At 31.4% G+C, this 23,624-nt stretch overlaps 9 protein-coding genes across 9 annotated transcripts; 6 read left to right on the plus strand and 3 right to left on the minus strand.

Moving 5' to 3' along the window:
• Window positions 1-318: 318 nt before the first annotated feature.
• On the plus strand, window positions 319-1,644 carry cgd4_3470 (hypothetical protein with signal peptide and transmembrane domain near C, within large locus of signal peptide containing proteins; the record flags this gene model as incomplete). Its single annotated transcript, XM_625923.1, has 1 exon — window positions 319-1,644. One exon carries the CDS (start codon window positions 319-321, stop codon window positions 1,642-1,644), a length of 1,326 nt encoding a protein of 441 aa, XP_625923.1.
• A 628-nt stretch (window positions 1,645-2,272) lies between these two features.
• On the plus strand, window positions 2,273-3,379 carry cgd4_3480 (hypothetical protein with signal peptide plus possible GPI anchor or transmembrane domain near C-terminus, within large locus of signal peptide containing proteins; the record flags this gene model as incomplete). The annotated part of the gene is made up of 1 exon (XM_625924.1): window positions 2,273-3,379. One exon carries the CDS (start codon window positions 2,273-2,275, stop codon window positions 3,377-3,379), a length of 1,107 nt encoding a protein of 368 aa, XP_625924.1.
• Window positions 3,380-3,849: 470 nt separating this feature from the next.
• cgd4_3490 (hypothetical protein with signal peptide, within large locus of signal peptide containing proteins) lies at window positions 3,850-5,124 on the minus strand (the record flags this gene model as incomplete). Its single annotated transcript, XM_625925.1, has 1 exon — window positions 3,850-5,124. One exon carries the CDS (start codon window positions 5,122-5,124, stop codon window positions 3,850-3,852), a length of 1,275 nt encoding a protein of 424 aa, XP_625925.1.
• Window positions 5,125-5,556: 432 nt separating this feature from the next.
• cgd4_3500 (hypothetical protein) lies at window positions 5,557-5,973 on the plus strand (the record flags this gene model as incomplete). The annotated part of the gene is made up of 1 exon (XM_625926.1): window positions 5,557-5,973. One exon carries the CDS (start codon window positions 5,557-5,559, stop codon window positions 5,971-5,973), a length of 417 nt encoding a protein of 138 aa, XP_625926.1.
• Window positions 5,974-6,034: 61 nt separating this feature from the next.
• On the plus strand, window positions 6,035-6,658 carry cgd4_3510 (hypothetical protein; the record flags this gene model as incomplete). The annotated part of the gene is made up of 1 exon (XM_625927.1): window positions 6,035-6,658. One exon carries the CDS (start codon window positions 6,035-6,037, stop codon window positions 6,656-6,658), a length of 624 nt encoding a protein of 207 aa, XP_625927.1.
• A 231-nt stretch (window positions 6,659-6,889) lies between these two features.
• Window positions 6,890-9,898, minus strand: cgd4_3520 (hypothetical protein with signal peptide and repeats, within large locus of signal peptide containing proteins; the record flags this gene model as incomplete). The annotated part of the gene is made up of 1 exon (XM_625928.1): window positions 6,890-9,898. The coding sequence occupies one exon, from the start codon at window positions 9,896-9,898 to the stop codon at window positions 6,890-6,892; it is 3,009 nt and encodes a 1,002-aa protein (XP_625928.1).
• A 2,234-nt stretch (window positions 9,899-12,132) lies between these two features.
• Window positions 12,133-16,869, minus strand: cgd4_3530 (large hypothetical protein with signal peptide, within large locus of signal peptide containing proteins; the record flags this gene model as incomplete). The annotated part of the gene is made up of 1 exon (XM_625929.1): window positions 12,133-16,869. The coding sequence occupies one exon, from the start codon at window positions 16,867-16,869 to the stop codon at window positions 12,133-12,135; it is 4,737 nt and encodes a 1,578-aa protein (XP_625929.1).
• A 1,047-nt stretch (window positions 16,870-17,916) lies between these two features.
• On the plus strand, window positions 17,917-18,639 carry cgd4_3540 (conserved hypothetical protein; the record flags this gene model as incomplete). Its single annotated transcript, XM_625930.1, has 1 exon — window positions 17,917-18,639. The coding sequence occupies one exon, from the start codon at window positions 17,917-17,919 to the stop codon at window positions 18,637-18,639; it is 723 nt and encodes a 240-aa protein (XP_625930.1).
• A 739-nt stretch (window positions 18,640-19,378) lies between these two features.
• cgd4_3550 (secreted protein with signal peptide and 12 KAZAL repeats and a mucin-like stretch of threonines) lies at window positions 19,379-23,068 on the plus strand (the record flags this gene model as incomplete). The annotated part of the gene is made up of 1 exon (XM_625931.1): window positions 19,379-23,068. One exon carries the CDS (start codon window positions 19,379-19,381, stop codon window positions 23,066-23,068), a length of 3,690 nt encoding a protein of 1,229 aa, XP_625931.1.
• Window positions 23,069-23,624: the final 556 nt, after the last annotated feature.

Below are 23,624 nucleotides of genomic sequence, written 5' to 3' on the forward strand. Positions count from 1 at the left end.
AACATATGATGATTTTTTTGGTAGTTTGGTTATATTAAGGTCTATATAGGATATTCTAATATTTGAATTGTTGAAGTAGATGGATTTTTACCAAGTGTGTAAGTGAACAAATTTTTACACACAAAATTACCCAAATAGTACGTAGGTAGAATAGAAACATTAGGAAAATTCGCGAAAGGGTTAATAGCAGGTTTTTAAAGGAAAGAAGACATATTTAAAAAGACAAAATTTGGGCAGGGGTTAATGCAATAACGATTAAAGGCAGGAAAACTAAGCAAACATATAATTACTGAAGATATAGTAGTCTCATTCTGAATAATGAGACTGTATTCATACTTTTTATTGGTTATCTTTTATTTTGTATGCTGTAATCTACACAAATTGGATACTGTAGATTGTATTAAGCTTCACAAAGGTGCTAATGACAATGTTCAGACGAAGGATGAATCAAAAGAAGGTAGTAAGGATATGAGCGAGGAAGAGCAATCAACCCAAGAAACAAGTAGTGATAGTAGTAATAATGATAATGATAATGATATTTCTTCAGGGACTGAGGAGAAATCAGATTCAGAAACTGAAAAAGGAGAGGATAATAAAAGTGGCACTTCTGGAGCAATTGATGAAAAAAATGATGAGAATGCAAACACTGATTCAAAAGAGGAGCAGAATAATGCCACTAATGGTCAGGATGGATCTCTCTTAAAAGGAGATAAAATGGAAGATGAGTCCATCGGTAATCAAATTAAGGATGCAGCCAAAGAAGAAGATGAGAAGAATGAACTAAAGAAGCTAGAAGAGTTTAAAAAAAGTGAAACATTAGATAAGGAGCCTGAAATAGAAAAGGAGCCATCAGAAAATCATGTGGAGAATGAAAAGAAGTATGAGATAGAAAGTGAGATCATTTCAAAGACTAGTACAAGTATTTCTGAAGTAAGAATGACAGATGAAAATGAATTTACAATAGATCATCCAACAGTGAATCAGGTAATTAATAAGGTTATTCAGCCTTCAACTGAAGAAAAACAGCTTCAAATAGAGTTAAAGGATGACTTTGAACCAGAAAGTGGTATTGATGAAAGTAAACAGACTAAATCTGTAATATTAACTTTTGATTTATCTTCTGAAGATCTTTTCAGTAAGATTTCTCTCATCTCTGATTCGAAACTAACATTAACAAGGTATATTGGTATGAATCCACAAAAAGTAAAAATTACCTTAGTAGATCCAACAATAAGATTTGGCTCCCAACAGACAAGACTTTCTGAGCTAGCCAAATACGAATCAATGCAATTTGAGTTGAATCAAAAAGTTCCTGGAAAAGCTGATGTGATTTCTTTAAGTGAAATTTCAAACCAAATCCCTATAATACTTCAACAACACAATACAACAACTCTTAGATTCTTATTAGAAGCTGTAGACTCTCAGACCCAATTTGGTATACTTTCAAATATGGATGGAGTGGGGCCTACCATAGTGCTTGAGTTAAAGCCTACAGTTGAATCAAATTCGACCTGGATGTATACCATTACAGGAGTTGCTGTAATTGTTGTCATTATTGGGGTTTCTATTGCTTTATACTTCCAAAATAAGAATAAGGAATCTCAGAGGATTGAGAATATGCCTCTGTTAAATAACAAGGTTTAAGCATTATTAATATTATTTAATTACTACTATTACTATCCTTAATATACCTATGTAATTTTTCTTCAAGCTGTTTCATCTCATGCATGCAAACATTAAGTATTATTAAAACTTCCTTTCTTTAAAATCTATCTTTAATTAACTGATTAAAGTAATTTGGGGAAGAGGAGGAGGAGGACAAAGACGAAGGCAAAAAAATGAAAAACTGGAAGGAATTGGCGAAAATATATATATTTTTTCAATATTTACTATTGAACAACAGTTATGAAATTAGCTTAATATCTAATAGTTATTTTAACAAATAAATACCTTAGGTTATCTTGAACACTAAACTTTAAAATATTAATTTTAATATTATTAATTTCTATTCTGACCCACTTTTTTTTCATGCTTCATTTGGCGGGCATACCGGAGTGACATGCAAAACTACTTGCAAGTAATAATCCAAATCCATTAGTGGCGCCAAGTGAGAATTCGAGGATAAATAGGAAAATTCTGTGTCAGGGGGAAGAAGTAAAAAGAGAAGGTAAAAGGTGGAGAATTAATAGTGAATAAGAGATAAGTAAGTTATTAAGACTTTGAGTAATGAAAGAGAGAGGTTGGTAGGCTTTGAGATTAGTAGAGGATAATAATGGTCAAAAATCATTCAATTGTATTGATTTTCTTGACTTTAATATTATTATGGACTTTAGATAATGGGATTATAGGGGTTTTTTGCAAGAAAAAATCGAAGTATAAGATTGACAATCCAGAATTGGGACCAGAATCGAATTTAGATCGATCAAAAAGATTGAGAGAGGAGATTTTCGAACCAAGTGAGTTTGGAATTATTAAAAGTGATCGATTGCAGATAATAGAGTCAGAATATGGCTCGATAACACAACTTCCAATTCGTGGTCACCAATCTTTTGATACTTCAAGGATTAGATCCCAGTCAATTTTGAGTGATCAGAATAATGGAATTGAGTTGATTAAACCTTATGAAGGTGTTTATGTTGATTATAATTTAACCAGCTTCTCTAATTTTATATCCAGAATTGTCGAGATGGATTTAGAAATGCATTTAACTTTTAAAGAGGTAACTGATAGAAAGTTATCTATTAGGAGAAGAGAAAGAGAAGTTTTAAGCCATTTGAATACACAATCCAACACAAAAAATTCTCGTGAACAAAGCCATGAAAAACTTAATTCTATTGAGTTCCATAACATTAGCTTTCTATTTTTAGCAGGTTATTTTAAGAATGAGAATAAATCATCAGGTTATGGTAATTCATTACAAGATTTTGTATTGGTATTTAAAGATAGCATTACATTGTCTAGACAAAATGCAAATCAATATTATGCTAAATATGGTATAACAACCTTCAAGGATAGGTTAACAGCAGTCATGAATTCAGAAGAAAGTATGTCAGTTAAGCATAAAGACCTTTTTTCAGATGGTAAAATCAATGTAGATCATCATAAGTTATCTTTTCTATATTTACCGCATAATGAAACGCGATTATATTTTTCAATGGATGGGACCCAGCGATTAATACTTCCAAAGTTGCATATTAAAGCAATTCAAACTCATCAAGAGGCAGATGACAAGCCAGAATTACCTTCTAAAGATGAAGATTCGAATTCAAAGAAGGTTGTAATTATTACATTTTTAATATTTACAATGTTTACATCTTTTATTATATTATTTTACATTATAATAACCTGGTATTTTAGAGGAATTCAAAAACATTCCTGAAATTGTTCTCATTATTCATTAAAATAGTAGTTATATAGCTATATATACTTCTAAAACACATTAATAATAATATTGGCATTCAACAAGTTTAGGTTTCTAATCAATATATACACCTTTCAATTGTTATTTATTATATTATAAATATTAATTTTCGTTTGATTCTTCAATTCTTTCAATGTAGATTGGTGACATTGGGTCTGCTTCTTTAATAAGACTTAGATCAAATTTATGTTTAGCTATCTTTGAGTTACTATTCAAAGGAGGCATTTTTGATATCTCAAGTTGATTTATTTTCAAGAAGTAGACATTCTTTTCGATTGAGTCAACGTTATCAATTACAAGTAATTGTGCTATTCCTTGTATTGGACTCTGTTCCATCATAACTTCCTTATTATCATTGCAAATCACTATATATAAAATCTACGAATAAAAGTCAATTAGAGTTCGTTATTCCTCCAATAATATATATATTAGTGGAAGACTTGATGACTTACCTCATTTTTAAGTACAAAACTACTTTCTGAAATAGGGTATTCAATCCTCCCATTACAAGGCATCTTTATTAAGATTTCTTTTGAAGAACTTGGAAATCTTTCCTCACCTAAATTGATCCCATTCAGTTCAAGCCACATAATACCAATTGGGTCTGCTATTTGAATAATAGGCGAATTAAAGCTTTGATCTAAAAAGTTGATAGTTGTCTTATTCTCAGATTTGTTTTGTTGAAGAGATTCTGTATAACCTCTAGAAGGTGAAATTAAATGTTTTATGACAATTTTCTCTTTTTCAATACAAATAAACTCAACAATTTGTTCTCCTTTTACAAATACTTTTCCATGTTCTTTTCCCCAAGCTACTCTTCCATTACAAGGCATAAATAATGGAATTGCAATTAAATTACTTTCAAATATGGGAGGGTAATAGTTTTCAAGTATTCTAAGTATAACTTCTCCTTTTCTAACAAAGAATTTTTTGTTTAAATCCAATTTTGAGTTAATATTATCAGATATATTTAAAATCATTCTTCCATTTAAAAATTCAATTACTTTACCTTTAAATGGACTATATCTCTCTTTAATATTTCCATTCATGCAATAAATTATATAAAGAGATTTATTTTCATGAAAAATTAACGTCTCCTCAAGTTCTATATTGAATTGTATTTCTCCATCACAAGGTGAAATTAGAGATGCCCATATATATTCAGAGTTTTCTTTTAAATTTATGTTGAGTTGATCTTCTTTTTCAAGTTTTCCAAGGTTATTTAGATTGAGTTTATTATCTCCTCTGTAGAATATTACATTGGATTTTTCTAGAGTTCCAATTCCAAAATCATTATTGATTGAATTTGCTGTGTTATTTTTAAAGTTATTTTGAATTGGTTGTCCAAATCTAGAAAATTCATTAATAATAGGAATAAATGATTTGTTTGAGAAAATTTCTTCATCTGTAATATTATTATTATTATTATTTTTAATTTTCCATATTTTATTAATTTCTTTAATACCAATATAGTCTTTATAATACCAATAAAGTTGTCTCTTTTCAAATTCAGAAAGTTCTGATTGTTTGGAGATTTTTGGAGTTCTTTCTTCATAAGGCTTGAATTTTTCTTTTTGTTCTTTAATAATTCTGAAAAATTTCACTATTACTGAGCATGTTATTTCTTTTGTAAAACTATGAAATACTCCAAAAAAAACAATAATATATATATATATTAAATACCTTTTATTAACAACCATCATTAATATTATTTGCTTAGGACGATTTATTACTTATTTTCCTTTTTTTTCGCTCTTTTTTTGTTCTTTTTACTTTACTCAAATAAGTAAGTTTTGCAATAAATATTCATATTTTCTTCTTTTTTTTTAATATTTTTATTCAATTTATTTTTTACCCCATGCAAAAAAATAAAATTTAACGGTATAGCAAACCAAATTTCTATACCGGTGCACTATTTTTCCTATACCGGTGCATTTGCATTTTTTTCAATTTTTTTGCTTATCACCCACCCCCACACAAATTTATAATTATAATGGAAACTTTAATTTATTATTATTTAATATGAACAATTAGAACCTAGAAATTAGAAACTAGAATTATAATACATATTAATCTCAAGTTAGTCAAATTTAATGCAAGAATTTGGTAAAGTTATATTATGTTAAATATAAATAATGTATATGTTATTAAAAAAAATATTATTGTCGATTTTTTTTTTAAATTGGTTTTTAATAATAAAAAGAATTAAAGGGATTGATTTGAATGATGATAAGGAAATATTAATAAGAGAATTGGGTATCCCTTTAAGAATGAAACCATTTGGAGAAAATAGAGTTCCTAGTTTAAGAAATTTTAATTATAAAACTCAAGGAGAAAATAATAATTATAGAGTGGAAATTAATAATTTATATATTAATGATAGATTTCAATTATCTTACTATTTGAAAATAGGTGATAAAAATGCTAAGTTTTTGTCTTGTGGTTTCAAGTTTAGGTTTAATAATACAACTTTACCAATGCTTGTAAATAGAGGAGAGGTAAGTTTTAATAAATTAAAGAAAAAAGGAAATTATTTTAGTTCAATTAATTAACTAATTATATATTGAAAATAATTTTTGTCAGATATTAGGAACTTTGATTTGTGGGGAAAAAATGAGCTCTAAAAAAGAGCTGCCAATATTATCTTATTGTTATGGACAGGTTCAACTGGCTTATCCATTTCTACCACTTCCAATAATTCTTTTAAAAGAAGAAGATACGTTTTTGATTCAATTATGTGCAAAAAAGTTTCCAGATTATAAAGGAATTCCTTATAAATTTCCAATAATTCCTCAAGATCAGAAGATTTCATTTAATAATACATTATTTGAAACAAATTACTTAAAACTTGAGAATAAAAGTTCAAAGATCATTTATAAAGTTAATGAGAAACAATCCAATATAATTGAATGTGTAATAAATCGATTATTTGATGGTAAAATCTTTCAAGTATTGGAATATTCCATTATAGGAATAATTGCATGCAAATTAAAGATGAAAGATCAAAAAATACAAATAGAAAGAAAAGTTATTAGAGCTTTTTGTAGTGGTAGTTCAAGTTTTCAATCTGGGAATAATACTGATTTTATTTATGGTGTTTTTAAAGTAAATAAAAAATTTCCATTTAATTGGATAGAATGTATTTCAAATCCTGAAGATTTGTTAGAAAAGAAATTAATGAATCCAGATCAAGCCATAAAAGATGCTTTATATGAAATGGATGAAGAAGAATTTTAGTGGAAGGTTTTCTTTCTTTATAATGTTTACAATCGAGTGTTTTATCAAACTGTAGTTAACGTTTGACTAAAAACTAAAGAATATATCCTTTTTTCTCATTTTTCCTGTTTTATCTCCTTCCATCCATTTGCTTTGTTTCCCTATTCTCTTTCTCAATCCTCATTCTTTATAATTTTCTTTTTCTTCAAAATCATCTTATATAGTACTTTACAAGATGAAGAATATACAATATTAAAGATTATATATATATGTATTATTTGTTAAATTAATTATACTATGCTTTCTATTGCTCCAAAAAGATTCAAATTCTATGAATTCTTGAATTTGTTGATTAAAGGAAATAGATTGATAAATTGAATCAAAATTTTCTTTTTGTTTGGTTTTAATCAAGTCTTGAATTATTCTTTCTTCATCAATCATGAATTTAACTTTAATTGTTGGGACTTGAATTTCAAGATTATGGCTATGCTTTTTGGAAGTAATTTGTATTGTCTCAGATTTTGATCTAAGTTTTGAATTATATTGGCTATATTCACTTTCAGATCTTCTTTTTCTTTTCTGTTCTCTCTTTTCCAAGAAAGATTGCTTTGGATTTGGTGAATTTTGACTTCTTTTTTTGACCTTCTTATTATTTTGGAATTCTTGTTTTTCCTTGCTGTTTTGTGATCTTGATCTTGATCTTGGCTTTGATCTTGACTTTGATCCTGATTTTGACCTTTTCTTTTCTTTTCTTGAAGATGTAATAGATGATTCTCTATAACTTGGAGAGAAATCTTGTTTCTTTGAATGACTCATTTCTGAACTTTGATCTGGATTTTGTGACTTTGATCTTTCTGTGGCATTTTTATTGGAATTTGGTTCTAAAGTAATTCCATTGGTTGTATTGTTTGTTGAATACTGTGTTTGATTTGAAATTGGAGTTAAAGAAGAATTTTGAGCTGGATATGGAAAAGGAACTGGAGAGTATGGAAAAGGAGTTAAATGGTATGGGTAAGGATATAGATATGGATATGGAGTTGGAGTTGGATAAGCAAAAGAGGTTGGAATTGGATATGGAGGTGCCAGATAAGTCAACGCAGTTGGAGCTAAGGTTGGACCTGGAACTGGATGAGGAACTGGAGTTGGATATGTAGCTAAGCTTGGATTTGGGGCCGGAACTGGAGCTGGACCTGGGGTTGGAGCAGAAGCTGGAACTGAAGTTGAAGAAACCATTGTTTGTGAAAGACTCGGATCCCTTGAAGGTTCTACTTGAGATATATATGAACCAGGAGCCGAAGCTGAAGCTGGAACTGAAGCTGGAACCGAAGCTGGAACCGAAGCTGGAACCGAAGTTGAAAAAACCACTGCCTGTGAAAGACTCGGATCCCTTGAAGGTTCTACTTGAGATATATATAAACCAGGAGCTGAGTTTGGAACCGAAGCTGGAATTGAAGTTGGGGAAGCCACTATTTGTGAAAGACTCGGATCTCTTGAAGGTTCTACTTGAGATATATATGAACCAGGAGCCGAAGCTGAAGCTGGAGCCGAGGCTGGAACTGAAGTTGGGGAAACTACTTTCTGTGAAAGACTCGGATCCTTTGAAGGTTCTACATGAGTTATAACTGGAGAAGCTGCTTTCTGAGAAAGACTCGAATCAACAAATGTATTATCTACTGAAGTCAAATGAGATCCTCCAAAAGGTCTTGGAAGACGCTTTAAAGATTTTTTACTATCTTTTGAGTCTGGATTTGAAACATCAAATTTATTATTTGTAATAGGCTTTGATGGTTCTAAAATAAAAGTAGAAGAAGATATCTGAGAATTTAATTTTGAAAAACTATTAGAATGAGAATCTTTAGAATTTGGAGAATTTTGAGATCCTAAAGAGAATAATTCTTGAGGTGAATTTTGAGAATTAGCAATACCCAATGATGATGATTTTGAAGAAGAAAAATTACTTTGATTTATACCTGAATCTTTCAAAGAAGTTAATCCATAAGATAAATCATTTTCATTGTTATAATAATGATCCTCACCATCAATATCTGAATCAAAAATTGGTGAAATATCCTCCGCTGGTAGGGATATAACTTCTTTTTTTAAACCATTATCTCTCTCAATTTTATCTTTAGTAGAAAAAGAATTACCATTACAATAAATATTATACTTTTCAAGATCCATCTTATCATAAAATGGTAAATTAATTTGAAATCTTGTATTACTGCTACTCACTGTATCCTCATACCAAAATCCTCTATTTTTTAAAATTACTAAAGAATTAAATTCTATTTCATTTTCTGAAGGAAAAATCTCCAAATCACAATTTGGACATTTAAATATATCATTACAATTTAAACAATCTTCTTGTGAATCTACAGATGATTTTCCAGCATTCCTAACTGCTTCCATTTTCAAATCATTGTTAATCTTATCTCTAAGAATTACCATCTGTCTAGCATCCATATCCATTCTTTCATCTTGTTCTTTATTTATTGTATTCATTAATGATCTTCTAAATATAAACTCTTGTCTTAATAATTCCATCTTATTTTGATCTATATCAATCTTCTTCTTTCTATGTGATCCTAAATTATCTATTATTGACTTTTCTCTATATTCTTCTCTTATAAATATATAATGTAAACTACTTATTATACCAGAATATGAAAATATACCTATATGTTGCATATTCTCACCTATTCTAATTGGTGAATAATATCCTTTTCCTTCATATATATACCAAACCCCTTTAAATAAAAGAATACTTATTGTATTATTTTCCAACAAATCTTTATCCAAATCCTTTATTAACTCTTTTGGAAGTTTTTTTCCATATTTAAAACCTGACCACATATTTATATCAACATATTTATATATACAATAATTTATTGAATTATCAATTACTTCGCCAACTAAAACTGGAAATAAACCACTAAATGGACGCATTTTACTAACTTCTTTAATAAACTTTATTTCTTCCTTCTTTCTTAATTCTACTCTTATTCTTCTATATAATCCTATACTTTGTAACTTTGCATCATTATTAAATTTTTCTATTACATCTTTTTTTGCCTTTTCTATACATTCAAGATGATCCACAACAAATAACATTAAACTATCAGTAAATATGTTTCTTTGTTCTGAATATGGAAAAACTGAATTACTAGTATTTATTGATTTTATCCCATTTATATTATTTATTACTATATAAGAGAATATAATCCATTTTAACAAAAAATTTATTAACATTAATTTCATCATCAATATTTTATTAACTATAAAATGCTCATCTTTAATATATATATATCACGCTTGTTATTATTTTATTATTAATATACTAAATCAAATTTTAAAATTTTTTTAATAAAAAAAAAAAAGTAAAATAATAACTTCCTTCAAACTCTTTTCTTATCTCCTTTCTATTATTTGAAAAAAATCACACCGATTTGTTGTTATCTTTCTTTTTTTTCTTTATCTTCTTCTATTGCAATTTTTATTTATATTAAGATCTTTTTTTTATATAAATACTATACTAATCACAAAATTACCGCCAAACTCCGGTATGTAAAAAAAATTTACTATGGTATCGGAATGCATGCATGTGCATGAAGAATAAAAATTAATATTCCATTCAAAATTAATAGATATTCCCAAAAGGTCTAAATATAGAATTCTTCTATTTCCCTCTCTATTTCACCACCACCCCCACTCCCTTCCTCTCCTCTCTTCCCCCATATATTTCTATTTAAATTTTCCTTGCTTTAAACAACTTTTTTTCCCAAAAAAGAAAAATATTTGGAAAATAATTTTAAAATATTCTCTACAAATCCCACTTTGTTTTTAAAATATGTTTTTTAAAATATCAAGAAGAGGGAAAAGAAAAAATGTATTAAAAAAAAAAAAAAAGTCGTCTCCTACACTCCTATCTACTTTCTAGACTTTAATATAAACTGTTACATATAATACTTAAAAAACCTAAAAATAATCAAATAATTTGTCTAAAAACTCAATTTCTCGAAAACCTAATTTCTTTAAAGTCATAACTTCTTCAAAACTCAGAAATGCATGTAATGGCGGGAGAATTCCTTTCTAAGATTATATTTATATTTGCATGCATCCCATCCACACAATATTTATAATCAAAATGGAAAACACAAAAAAAGACAATAATCTAAATAATAATTAAGGTGCTATTTTTTTTAATGATTCCTCTCATTAATCACTGAGCTCCTATTCTTATTAACTCATAACTGAGTATAAAAGCATCATAGTTTCTAATACCCAGAAAATAAACACTTGGTATAAAAAGGCCAACGAGTGAAATAATACCTGTTTCCCCAAAAGTAATTTCTCTTATATTGTCTCTCTCCTCTCCCCCTTTGTAAGCCAGCTGCTTACTTTTTTTTTCAAGAATAAAGAGGAAAAACTTGAGTCATCATTGAATAGTGATGGAATATAATAGTGGCATAAATACATATATAACATTTGAAATAATTTACTTTTCACTCTTTTTTCTACCTCTCTGGCAAAAAAAAAGAAAGTTTTAAAAACTCTTGTAGGAATACCATTAATTATTTCTAAATGGTAAGAAAAATCAAGAATTTAATAACTTCTGGTATTTTATATATATACATATCCCCACCATCTACAATATATTGTATAGAATTTGAAATCCTATAATTACAATATACCATCCACCAATATATCAAACCTCTTTTTATTTATCTCTCTTCATATTTTGAGATTTTGTTTATTATTCTTTCTTTAACTCTTCTCTAAAATATAATAATCATTATCAACTAGTAACTCAACCTCATAGCATAAACCATTCATTAGATTGATGAACATTTATAATGGAAAACCCCAATATTCCAACAAATCCAAAATATTATATATTAATGAGGACTGAAAGATTACAAGAAAATGATAAGTATAATTTCCGTTAATGGAGTTTAGTATTATCTAGAACACCATAAAATCGACGAAAAGTCAAAGAAACCAAACAAACTATTTCCCATCAATAAGCCTTTCCTCACTCTTAGGACCTTGAGTATTTTTTACTTGTTTAAATAATTAGTGTTTATTGGAAACTAAAGAAACTTTGAAGGAATACTTGGCCTTAACTTTAATGATGAATACACCCCTTAAGGTGGCTCAAGCTGTTCTGTATTAAGATATAGGTTGGGTATAATCAATCATCTTATGTGATGACAAAACCGTAATAATACTAATAAAAACTCGAATGATCAAACGGATTTGCTGATTTTTTTTTGTACTGTGTACTCTTGTTACCATTAGTTTAAGTATAATCTTAAAGAAATCAAATAATCACAATGTTACACACTATTCTTTCCCTCTCTTTCTCTCCCTTTCAATCTCTTTCAATCTAACTAATCTCATAAATTCTGGTGAAAATTAAACCAGTATAAATAAAGAGTAATAAAAAAATGTATAAATTGTTATCATATTTGATCTAAACTTGCTTTACTTCTTTCTTAATTGGAAGAAGGAAAACCTGACTCCTCACAAGCCTTGAGAATTGCACTACTTTGATTAGTAGTAAATGGATGACCATCATGAGAGGCTTGTTGTTCAAATGCTGATGAGCACTCATAAGCAAAGAAGGATGAGAATGTTTCATTCTTCTGTAAAGAAGCCTTCATAGATTCAAATACATGGCAAACTAAATGGAATGGAATAGATGAGGATGGAATAGTTCCAACAGTCTGAAGTTTGTGAAGAATTGAATATAATTTATTAGCTCTTTCTTCCTCAAGTGGAGAAAATGCATAAGGAGAAGAGGTTCTGTAGCTCATCAAAGAAGAACATCCTTCTACCTTTCCATCAATACCTATAGCAACACAAACTTTCTCTACTCTGCTCTGTGAAACTGTGTAACCAAGTCTAAGTAATGTTGGATAGAGAACTCTAGCACATTCCTTTGCTGTCTTTGTTTCTTGAATTGATGATGAAATATCACATGCATTTCTTCTATCCATTGTACTGACAGAACTTCTTGGAAGAATCTTTGTTGACTTCATATAAAGTCTGAAGGCAATTTGGTTACCTCTAACAGTCATTGAAGAATATCCCATTCTAGTACAAAATACATCTCTGTTTTGAGGTTTAATTGAACTGGAAACCTCAGTCTTTTGACCTCTAGAAGATCTTACTGGCTTTCTTGCTGCACTTCCTGGTACAACATATCCTTCAGGATATAAACCCGGAGTCTTTTGTCTAACTAATGCTTTCTCAACATAATTCAAAGCTTTTTCTCCAACCTTTGAACCTACAACTGGACCAGAAGTTATTGGAACTCCTCTTTCATCTCTTCTTACATTAGAATAGTTAATTCTTGATTTTGGAATTGCTGGTCTTCTGAAATATGGAATAGCTGGAAGAACAAGCTTCTTTGGCTTCTGATAACCTGGAGCTGGTTTTGTAAGAACCTCTGGCTCAACAATTGATGAAGGAGATGATACAGAATTGAATTCAGAGATAGAATTGTCTTTCTGTGATGTAACACCCTTCTTTGAACTAGTATCAGAAAACATCTTTTCAATAGTAGACTGTTTCTCAGCAATTTCAGAAATCATACTATTGATCTTAATACCATCAGCTGAAGTCTCTGATCTTTTTGAGTAAATCAAGTAATTCTTGAGGAGTAACCTTTGTCTACTGTAAACTTCCATAATCTGATCAAAGTATCTTAAAGCAAAATCTGCCAATTGAACTTGGTTATGAGTAGATGAAATCTTGACCAAAAGCTTATAAAGAACGCTAAGTCTAGGCTCAACATCGGCAAAGAACTTCTTCAAAGCTCTTCTCTCAGTCTTTTGGAGCCTTCTCTCCTTAAGAGCAGACAAGTACTTCTCAATTTGGCTTTGTACATGTTGAATTCTGACGAGAAGAGATGAAATCTTTGAAGTACTGCTTGGAAGAGGAGTTTTAGAAAGAGTTGATTGTGTGAGAATTGGAGAAAGGGATAATGATGGAGTAGCATTCATTGTCTGAGAATTTCCTGAGATGTTTCTATCCACAGATTTAAGTTTCTCAGTTAATTGACGTGAAGCATGGAGAAGCTTTTGAAGAATCTTCTTAAACTCTTCAATTTCAGACTTTGACTTGAATGAGATGTTTGGTTGCTGGAGCTTCTTATTAATCTTAGAAAGCTTGGAAGATACCTTATGAACCTTCTTTGTTAAAGATTCAAAATCATTCTTAATAGAAGAATCACTAATTGGAGATGAACTAATGGTTTGAACTAATCTCTGACATTCCTTGTTAGAATTTGAAATATCCATGTATAAGGTCTTGAGTTCAGTAATGGATGAATCAAAAGCGGTTTTATCAGTTGATGATGGAGAGATTGAAATTGATGAAGATAATGAAATTGATGGTGAATCTGCGACTCCTGAAATAGATGCAGGAATTGAAGAAATAGCATCCTCAAGTTGTGAAGCTAATTCAGATCTTCTGCTCTCAGTATCCTTAAGAATCTCCTTTGTAAGAGATCTATCTTCTTGAGAGAGTGAGGGACTTCTTAAAATGCTTTCTAACTGAGCAATCTGTGAAGAGAGTGCATTTTGCTGACTTGAAACTCTATCAACAAATATACCTGCAACAGAAACTTCAATTGAAGCTTCAGCTGACATTTCTAAAGTTGTCTTAGGCTCTGGAACTGCAATTAGGATTCTTTGGATTTGTTGAATTGGAGAAGCAGCTATAATTTCTTGTTCTACAACCTTTTGTTTATCATTAAGCTGCTTAATAACACCAACTATTTTGTGCATATCAGAAGCAGAAAGTGGATTCTCTAAAATCTTACTAATACTTTGTTGCTGTTCTTGAAGGAATTTTTGAGTCTTTGATTGTTCATCAAGAACCTGTAAAGAAATCTGAAGTGCTGGAGAAAGATCTGAAACACTTTGTGGTGGTAAAGATGTATGTGGACTTGCTGAGACATCTTTTGGAAGAAGAACTTCAGTAGTTGTTCCTGTTAGAGTTAAACCATAGAATGAAATGGTTGTAGCCCCTGATAATAATGGAATTAAATCAATTGGGAACAACTTTGATGAGAAGATAACAACATCTACTCCATGTGGCATTGCCTTATTGAATGCAGCCTGAGCTGAAGTACAAACGCTTTGTACTGCATTATTGCTGAGACCATAAATGCTTTCTGGACCATAACTGGTGGAGAATATCTTAAGACATTGAGCATAGAATGATGAAGCTGAAGTAAGAGAATTGTAGTCAAATTCAGAAATCATCTGATCCAAATCATTAGAGCTTGAGAAAGGAGCAGAATCATAAGAATATGGAGCTGAGCCAAATACAGCAAGCTTTGCAGCAAATAGCTTTAATTGATCTCTATTGGGAATGATTTCAGAGTATTCATTCAAGTAATATGAATATTTCTGACAGATTGAATCAATAAGAGATTCTTGGAAATCAGCAGATTTAAAGAGTTGAGAAACAACAGATTTGCATGTTGCAAGTGATGTTCCATCAACATGTTTAGCAATAGTGGCAAATTGTTCTTCAACATAGTAATTGGTAAGTACTGAAACAGCTTCTTGATCGGCTTGGATTGAAAGTTTGAAGATTGCTCTTAAAGTAGATGGAGTAAATGTCTTGTAGAATCTAACCATTTCAGTATATGACTCTCTCCATACTTGTCTACAAACCTTAATGGCATCAGATGAGTTATAAGAAGAACCATTTCTTAGATTCAAATGTTTAAACAATAAATCTACCTCAAAGATACAACTCATTGCAAAATTGATCAAATTGATCTTGGATGTAACACTTGAAGCATACTGATTGAGCTGAGCTTGATCAGTGAAATAGCTAGAGAGAGCAGATTTCATGAACTTGGTAATATCAAATTTCTGGAATTTGGAAGATGTAGGCATTGCTGTGGTTGTGATGGTAGTAGTGTCTGTTGCAATTGCACTAATTGATACATCTTTTGGTGTAATAGCAGAAAGTTCAGGAATAGACAAAGTTTCGGGTGTCTTAACTGGTTTTTCAACTGAAACATCTGGAGATGCTGGTGATTCCTCTGGAGCACCAGTGGACTCTTCTGCTTCCAAACCATGTGAAGCGTCATAACTATTTGGATTCATATCAATATCAGAGCGCCTTGATGCAAGAGATAAATCATCCTGGATATAACTCTGCTTAACCTCAACTTCTGGCTCTTTAAGAATTTCCAATGGTTCAACTGGAACACTAGAATCTTCATGAATATCCAACTGAGATTCAAGAAGCTTAATCTTCTCATCAGTACGTTTAATTCTCTCCTCAATGTTAAGTTGTTGTTTCTTTGCCTTAAATACAAGGTCAATAGCACTGTCTCTCTTTCTCTTCTCAGACATGAAGTGCCCATAAGCCTCTTGATATCTTAATTTAAGTCTTGCAATTTCATCCTCTTGAGCAACAATTGAGACATTTGGAACAGTTCCAGACTTTTGCATATTTAGTAATTGCTCTTCATGTTGAGCAATAGCATCCTTAATTTGGTTAACTGACAAAATTAAAGACTTAATGTTATCGTCAATGGATTTACGATACTTCTCAGCATCAGAAACAACTTTGAGTACTTCAGAAAGTACCTTCTTTTCATTAGCAACTTTTTCTTTATATGAATAATAAAGTTCACTATCTTTAGAAACATCTTTTCCGATTTCATATTCGTCAAAGCTTACTTCTGGTTCAACAGTGTACTGTAACTGTTTAATATCTCTAAGCTTAGCTTTTTCAGAATCAATTGGCATAGTGTAAATGTATGGCTCTTCCTTAATTTTCTCAAATTGAACAAATTCCAAATCATCAGTACTTGTTTGTTTATCAAATGGAGAAATAACACCTTCTCTCTCTGAAACTTCTTCAATTTCACCTTGGAATTTTGGTGCTTTTGGAATAACCACTTTATGAGTTTCAGTGCTTGTTCCTTGATCAGCTTGAGAATATTCCTTTGGTGCTGGAAAGTCTCCACTTGGATCCATCAAAGCAATAGAAATATCTGGAGATTGCTCATTTTCTCCCTCACTAGAATCTGCCTCCTCAGTCATACTACTTTCTTGATTACCAGAACCTGTTTGTGTGGATTGATCTACAGCCTTTTTTGGGCTTGATCCCAAAGTTTGATTAATAGTCAAGAATAAGAGTACTAAAAAGATACAAAGCCATGCCAACTTGGCTCTGCTAGCAAAAATTGCCTTCATTCTTTGCTAATAATTTGTATTATATATATTTACTATAAGATGATATATTCTTCGACTTGTCTTCCTATTAAATCCCCTATTTTCCCTAAATAGTTTCCTGGCAGAACCTATTATTCACTCTCTTAAACTCTACCTTCCTTTTCTTCCTAACAAACTGATTTTATAATTCCCTTGTAGAATTAATCACTCAATCTCCTTCACTGAATGAGTTCTCCCTCATTTCCTGATCTATTTCCTATACTGAATCTATTAATTCATTAGATCGCATGCCGCCTGAAGCATGCGCGCCAACCCCATGGGCGCGTTATCTCGAAATTATTTAAAGATTTAATTCCGGTAAAGTATTTATAGTAGAAAAGTTTATTATTATTTTCCTTTCTTCCAGCAAATGTTTGTTAATAATTTGTTTGAATACTCTTTTCAGTTGTTGGAATTATTTCTAAAACAAAATAGAGGAAAAAAATGTAATTTGTGACTATTATACTATATTATTCAAAAAGAGTCCATTAATACTATTTCTATCTATCTAACTTGCCTTCTCTAAAATTCTACATTTTAAATTATTTTCAATATTTACTCCTAATAGTGTTGATGTTATTAGTAATATTAATAATTGAAAAGGAGGTTAGTTTTTACTATTCTCTTGTAAATTAATAGTTAATTTGTGAGTTGCCGCCATTTTTTGGCAACTTTAATTTACATGCAATTTCCCCACATGGTTACTTTATCCAATAAATATCCAATAGACATAACAGAAATATACATATGGACAGTACATGTATGGATATTTGCCATATTATTGGTAACGCGTTTAGATCCAATTAATTTCATATCTGGAATTGTTTGGCTAAATTTGTAGTTTTAATATTAACGAGGAGCAAAAAAAACTTTCAAGTTTACTTATAATTAAAAGAGTGGGTTAGAAGTTAATAGTAATTGTGAACATTGTTAAGTGGTTAACAGCACTTTTATCTAAATTGTTATACATATCGTTTTCTTAATAATTGTTTTTAATATAATTTTAAAGAAAAAAATAAAGAAATTAAAATGGTTTCATTAAGATTGTTATTCATTATAGCTCTAACAGCTTTAATTCAAAATGTCAGATCATCAAATATCATTTTGAATGAGAACTACACGAAGATTTCTGAAAAAGAGTCTATCATTGAAAGTTTGGAGATTATTAAAAGAGAGTACGATCAGGGCAAGAATTTGACTGATTTAATCAAAGATCTTGAACATTCTGAAGAAAATAGGGAGCTTTTCGAGAATATGGATACTAATACAACTGAAATTATTTCAGATTCCTGGGATAAAATTGAAGCTGCTATGAAAAATACTACTGTCGTGACTCCAGTTGCTCCTTTTAACAGCTCCTCAATTGGAAGTTGTGTGAAACTTGCTTCAGATGTGAATATTGTCTTTGGTTCTCACAGAGATGAATTCCAAAATGCTGTTGCAAAATGCTCCAGGAAAGCTCTTGGGAGCTATAAGAATACATTTAGGTGTATTTCAAAGCTTAGTTTTGATGGTTTAAAATTATCAGCTCAATGTAATGATTGCTGGGCAAAAACTGCTCATTGTGGAGTTAAGCACTGTGCCTCCCAGTGCTTGTTTAACACATGTGTTGCTAAGTGTCAGAAATGTTCAATTAGAGAATGTTCCAAACAGCTTAACGAATGTGCAGGGACTACATGGATGCCTTTACCTTGCGCTCTAGATCCTCACAAACCAATCCCTGATCATTTTAAAGCAAATGACCCCAAGTAAACTTTCATTTGACAACATAAAGGCAATTACAAGGGGGATAATAATCGTGTAATATTCTTCCTCTCAATCTTCTTATTATGCTCCTTTCTTTTTTCAGGATGAGAAGATAATATCTACCCTAATTTCTATGTTTGTTAAATACATATCTCGATCATTCTCATTTAAGGAAAGAGAAACAATTGTCTATAGATAGAGTATTTTTCTTTTAGATCGTTTTAATTAGGATTTTTACAATTATTTAGAGTCTTTACAAAATCTTTATCTAGTTTTTAATGTGATTTTGTCATAAAAATTGATGACTAATATTTTTTCCCTAAGTTAAACAATGACTTGTTTTTCACTCTAAATTAATCAGTTTTATCCCAAGTTAATTATATAGATTTATTATTATCAAGTGAGTAAATAAAAAGGAAGAAGTGTGAAAAAAAAATCTTTACAATTATCAATAAAGTCATCCCCTACATATGTTAATTCTCTCCATTACTCTTTTCTTCACTCGTTTAAAATTATAAATTATACTCGGCATAAGCGCCACAATTTGCGCGCCTTTACCGGTACTGATTAATATATAACATAAATATAGGCAATTAATTAAATAAATTAGAGGCAAGGCAAAAAAAAATCTTAAATTAAATAATACAATTAAAAAATGACCGGGTTAGAGGATAAACGTAAAAGTATAACTTAAACAATTCGGTCGTTAATCAGTAAAGTAATTCTTTTACATAATTATTAAAATATGGAGAGAATTGTTTTTTCTAACTTAATTTTTGCCATTTTGGCTGGGTATCTCATTAGTTTGTCAGCATGTGCTGAGAAATTCAAGTATAATTATACTTTAGGCAATATTACTGTTAACAGTACAAGTCCAGTATATATTTTCCCAGCTAGTTCTTCAAAAAGAACTACTACTACTACTGCAGAATTAACAGGAGTTGGTGATAGTATTCCTCCATTAGGTCCATTTGATAGAACTAGAGGTCCAGGTTGTAAAACTCCATTTGTTACTTTTGATTTAAAGCTAATTTGTGGTTCTGATGGAAACACATATGATAATGTTTCTATTTTCAGAAATGCTCAGTGCGATGATGAAAATCTTGAATTCAAACATTGGGGAAGATGCAAAGGAACTCTAAGTTCACTTAAGGGCCGTGAACAACTCATCTCCAAACGTCCATATTTGCCACAAGGTATTGTCCCATCTCCAATTTCCACTACCACTACTACCACCACTGCCACTACTACTACTACTACCACTACTACCACTACTACCACTGCAGTGCCAATAGTTGACTTCCAGGAAGGTTCTCCATTAGGTCCATTTGATAGAGTTAGAGGTCCAGATTGCAAAACTCCATTCGTTACAGCAGATTATAGACCAATATGTGGCTCTGATGGAAAAACTTACTCGAATGTCGCACTTTTCAGAAACGCTCAATGCGATGATGAGAATTTGGAATTCGTCCACTGGGGAGAATGTCCCACACAAGTTAAGCCAGAAGAATCAACAGAAAGACCTCCATTGGGTCCATTTGACAGAGTCAGAGGTCCAAATTGTAAAACTCCATTTGTCACTTTGGATCTTGACCCAATTTGTGGTTCTGATGGAAAAACCTATGACAATACTTCAGTATTTAGAAATGCTCAGTGTGATGATAAGAATTTGAACTTTGCTCACTGGGGAGAATGTCTCACACAAATTAAGCCAGAAGAACCAATAGAAAGGCCTCCATTAGGTCCATTCGATAGAATTAGAGGTCCAGACTGTGTCACTCCTTATGTAACTTATGAATTAAACTTGATTTGTGGCTCAGATGGAAAGACTTATTCAAATATCTCGGGCTTCAGAAATGCTCAATGTGAAGATGAAAATCTTGAATTCAAACATTGGGGAGAATGTACTTTAGAAGAATCTCAAGCTAATAAAAAGAAGAGAGAAGATTTGGGAAGCTTGGATAGACCAAGAGGTCCAAAATGTAAACAAGATTGTCCAAAGTTCTATGATCCAATCTGTTCAAGTACTGGTACTGTTTATGCAAATGAATGCTACTTCAGAAATGCTCAGTGTGATGATGAAAAGCTTGGATTCCTCCATTGGGGAGTTTGTAATAGTAATGATGCTGACAAGATTAATGGAATCATCTTTATCGCAGAATCTGGTCCTTTTGAATTGGAACCATTGGGTCCATTTGATAGAGTTAGAGGTCCAGACTGTAAGACAGTCTTTGTTGATTTCAAATACTATCCAATTTGTGGTACTAACGGAAAGACTTACGAAAATGTTTCCCATTTCAGAAATGCTCAATGCGATGATGAAAATCTTGAATTCAGATACTGGGGAGTCTGTTTTGAAGGTTATGAGGAATACTTTGGGAATTTGATTCCATTAGGTCCTTTTGACAGAGTTAGAGGCCCAGGTTGTAAGACACCTTGTACTAGGGAGTATAACCCAGTCTGTGGATCAAATAGAGTGACATATTCAAATCCGTGCGAATTCAGAAACGCACAATGTGATAATGTGAATCTTCAATTCCTCCATTGGGGAGAATGCAGCAAGAGTATATGTAACAAGCCAGCTCAACCATCTCAGGCTCCAGTTGGAATTGAGAAACGTACCTTTGATGCAGATCAAGCACGTGAACCTTTGGGTCCTTTTGACAGAGTTAGAGGTCCAGGATGCAGAACTCCATGCACTAGAGAGTTTGACCCAGTATGTGGGACAGACGGTACTACTTATCCAAATCCATGTGAATTCAGAAATGCTCAGTGCGATAACTCAAATCTCGAATTTGCTTATTTCGGAGAATGTAGTGGTGAGCCTGAACAACATAAGGATTTAAGTCCAGTTGGTGAGATAAACTCTGAGTTTTATAGATATAACTATGTTCTCTATAGAATCAGAGGGCCTGATTGTAAGAAGCCATGCAGTAGTTTAGATTCACCAGTTTACGGTAGTGATGGAAAGGAGTACAAAAATATTTGCTATTTATTAAATGCAATGTGTGATGATTCTACCTTGGAGCATTACATGGCCAGAGTTTACGATAGTGAAGAAGATCAGAAGAATCCTCCAAAAGTAATTAAGGCAGATTTAGGTCCATTTGATAGGAAAAGAGGTCCAAATTGTAAACAAGAATGTTCTAAATATTACAATCCAGTTTGCTCAAGTACTGGTACCATTTATGCAAATGATTGCTACTTCAGAAATGCTCAATGCGATGATGAGAAACTTAAATTCCTCCACTGGGGAGTTTGTGACAGTAATGATGCTGATAAAATCACGGCAATCATATTTACCAAGGATTCTGGTCCATTTGAGACACTTCCATTGGGTCCATTTGACAGAGTCAGAGGTCCAGACTGTGTCACTCCATTTGTGACAATGGATTATAGACCAATATGTGGTTCTGATGGAAAAACTTACACAAATATCTCCCACTTTAGAAATTCTCAATGTGAAGATCCAAACCTCGAATTTGTTCATTGGGGTAAATGTCTCACCACTGAAGAAAATGTTGAATCTCCCAATGTTGATGTTGGTGGTAGAGGTCTCCCAGGTCCTTTAGATCGTGAAAGAGGTCCAAATTGCAAAACTCCATGTACAAGAGAATACCGTCCAATTTGTGGAAACGATGGGGTGACTTATGGCAATCCATGTACATTTAAGAATGCTCAATGCGATGATGAGGGACTGACTGCCTTACATTTTGGAAAGTGTAATGATGATGATGTTCATTTAATTACAACCACAACAACAAAAATTCCAGGAACAGCTTGTTCAACAAAACCAACAACAAGTGAAATGGCCAGGGGAAACTTAAGAAGCACAAAAGGAACAGATGAAGAAGAAGATGATGGTTCTTTACCAACAAGTACTACTACTAAGACCATATCAGAAAGCTATCCAAAATCAGATGAAAAGGATGAAAAAGAAGAGCACTTTATGAGCTTAATGGAAGTTCTTTCCAAAACCTCATTTAGTACTCCAGAACCAACAATAACAAGAGAAAGTACTGGTAACTGTTTAAATCCAACAGATTTGGAAATTTTGTTTGGTGAAACTAGCGTATTTTTCCAGAATTTGGTGATCGTTTGTGGAAGATCATCCCTTGGAAATGGAGGTAAGACAGCCAAGTGTATACAAAACAGATCTTTTGGTCCAAAAGAACTCAGGATCTCAGACCAATGTGTTTCGTGCTACAAGGAATCAGCAACTTGTGGTAGTAAGAAATGTAAATCTGCCTGTCTCACTTCTACTTGTAATACAAAATGCCAGAAATGCTTTGAGAAGAATTGTGCTAGCAATCTTAAAGAGTGTGTCGGTACCAGTTGGTTACCAAAACCATGCGGACTTGATCCATTTTCTGAAACTCCAGAAGGATGGAAAGTTCCAGATCCAAAACAAAGTGATGTTGCTCCACCCAAATAAAGCAAGTCTTCTTTTTTGATTTGTGAATCTATTTTTTTCATGTAATATTCAAATAGAAGAAATATGGAAAGAAAAAGGAGCAGTTAGAGAAAAAGAGCTAGGGGGAGGTAGGATATGTTTGATTAGATGGACCAATCATTTGTACTAAAACCGAATTAAATGAGATCTTATCGATCATAATCCATCTTTTATTATGATAATGATAGACTAGAATTGTTTATTGAAGTGATATTGATGAATATTTGTTATAAATAATTTGGTTTTATTCTTTTTCATTGTTTTAAGTTTAGGAAAACTTAGTATATTTTACACGTGAGACATATAATTCAGAGATAGACTCAACACCTTTTCTTATTTTCCATTCAAATAAGAATAAATGAGTGGAATATGAAATTATTCAAATTGTTTCTACGTCTATAGGTACATTGAATTTATAGGTTTTGTAATTTGAAGATAGTTTGAAAAGGATGAATTGTGGGAGGAGAAATGGCGGGTTACAAGTCCAGCACTTATTTTACTTTTGGAATAATAATAGTTCACAACAACAATAAGAACT

Source organism: Cryptosporidium parvum, chromosome 4, assembly GCF_000165345.1.
Source record: "Cryptosporidium parvum Iowa II chromosome 4, whole genome shotgun sequence".
In the NCBI taxonomy this organism is placed as follows: domain Eukaryota; phylum Apicomplexa; class Conoidasida; order Eucoccidiorida; family Cryptosporidiidae; genus Cryptosporidium; species Cryptosporidium parvum.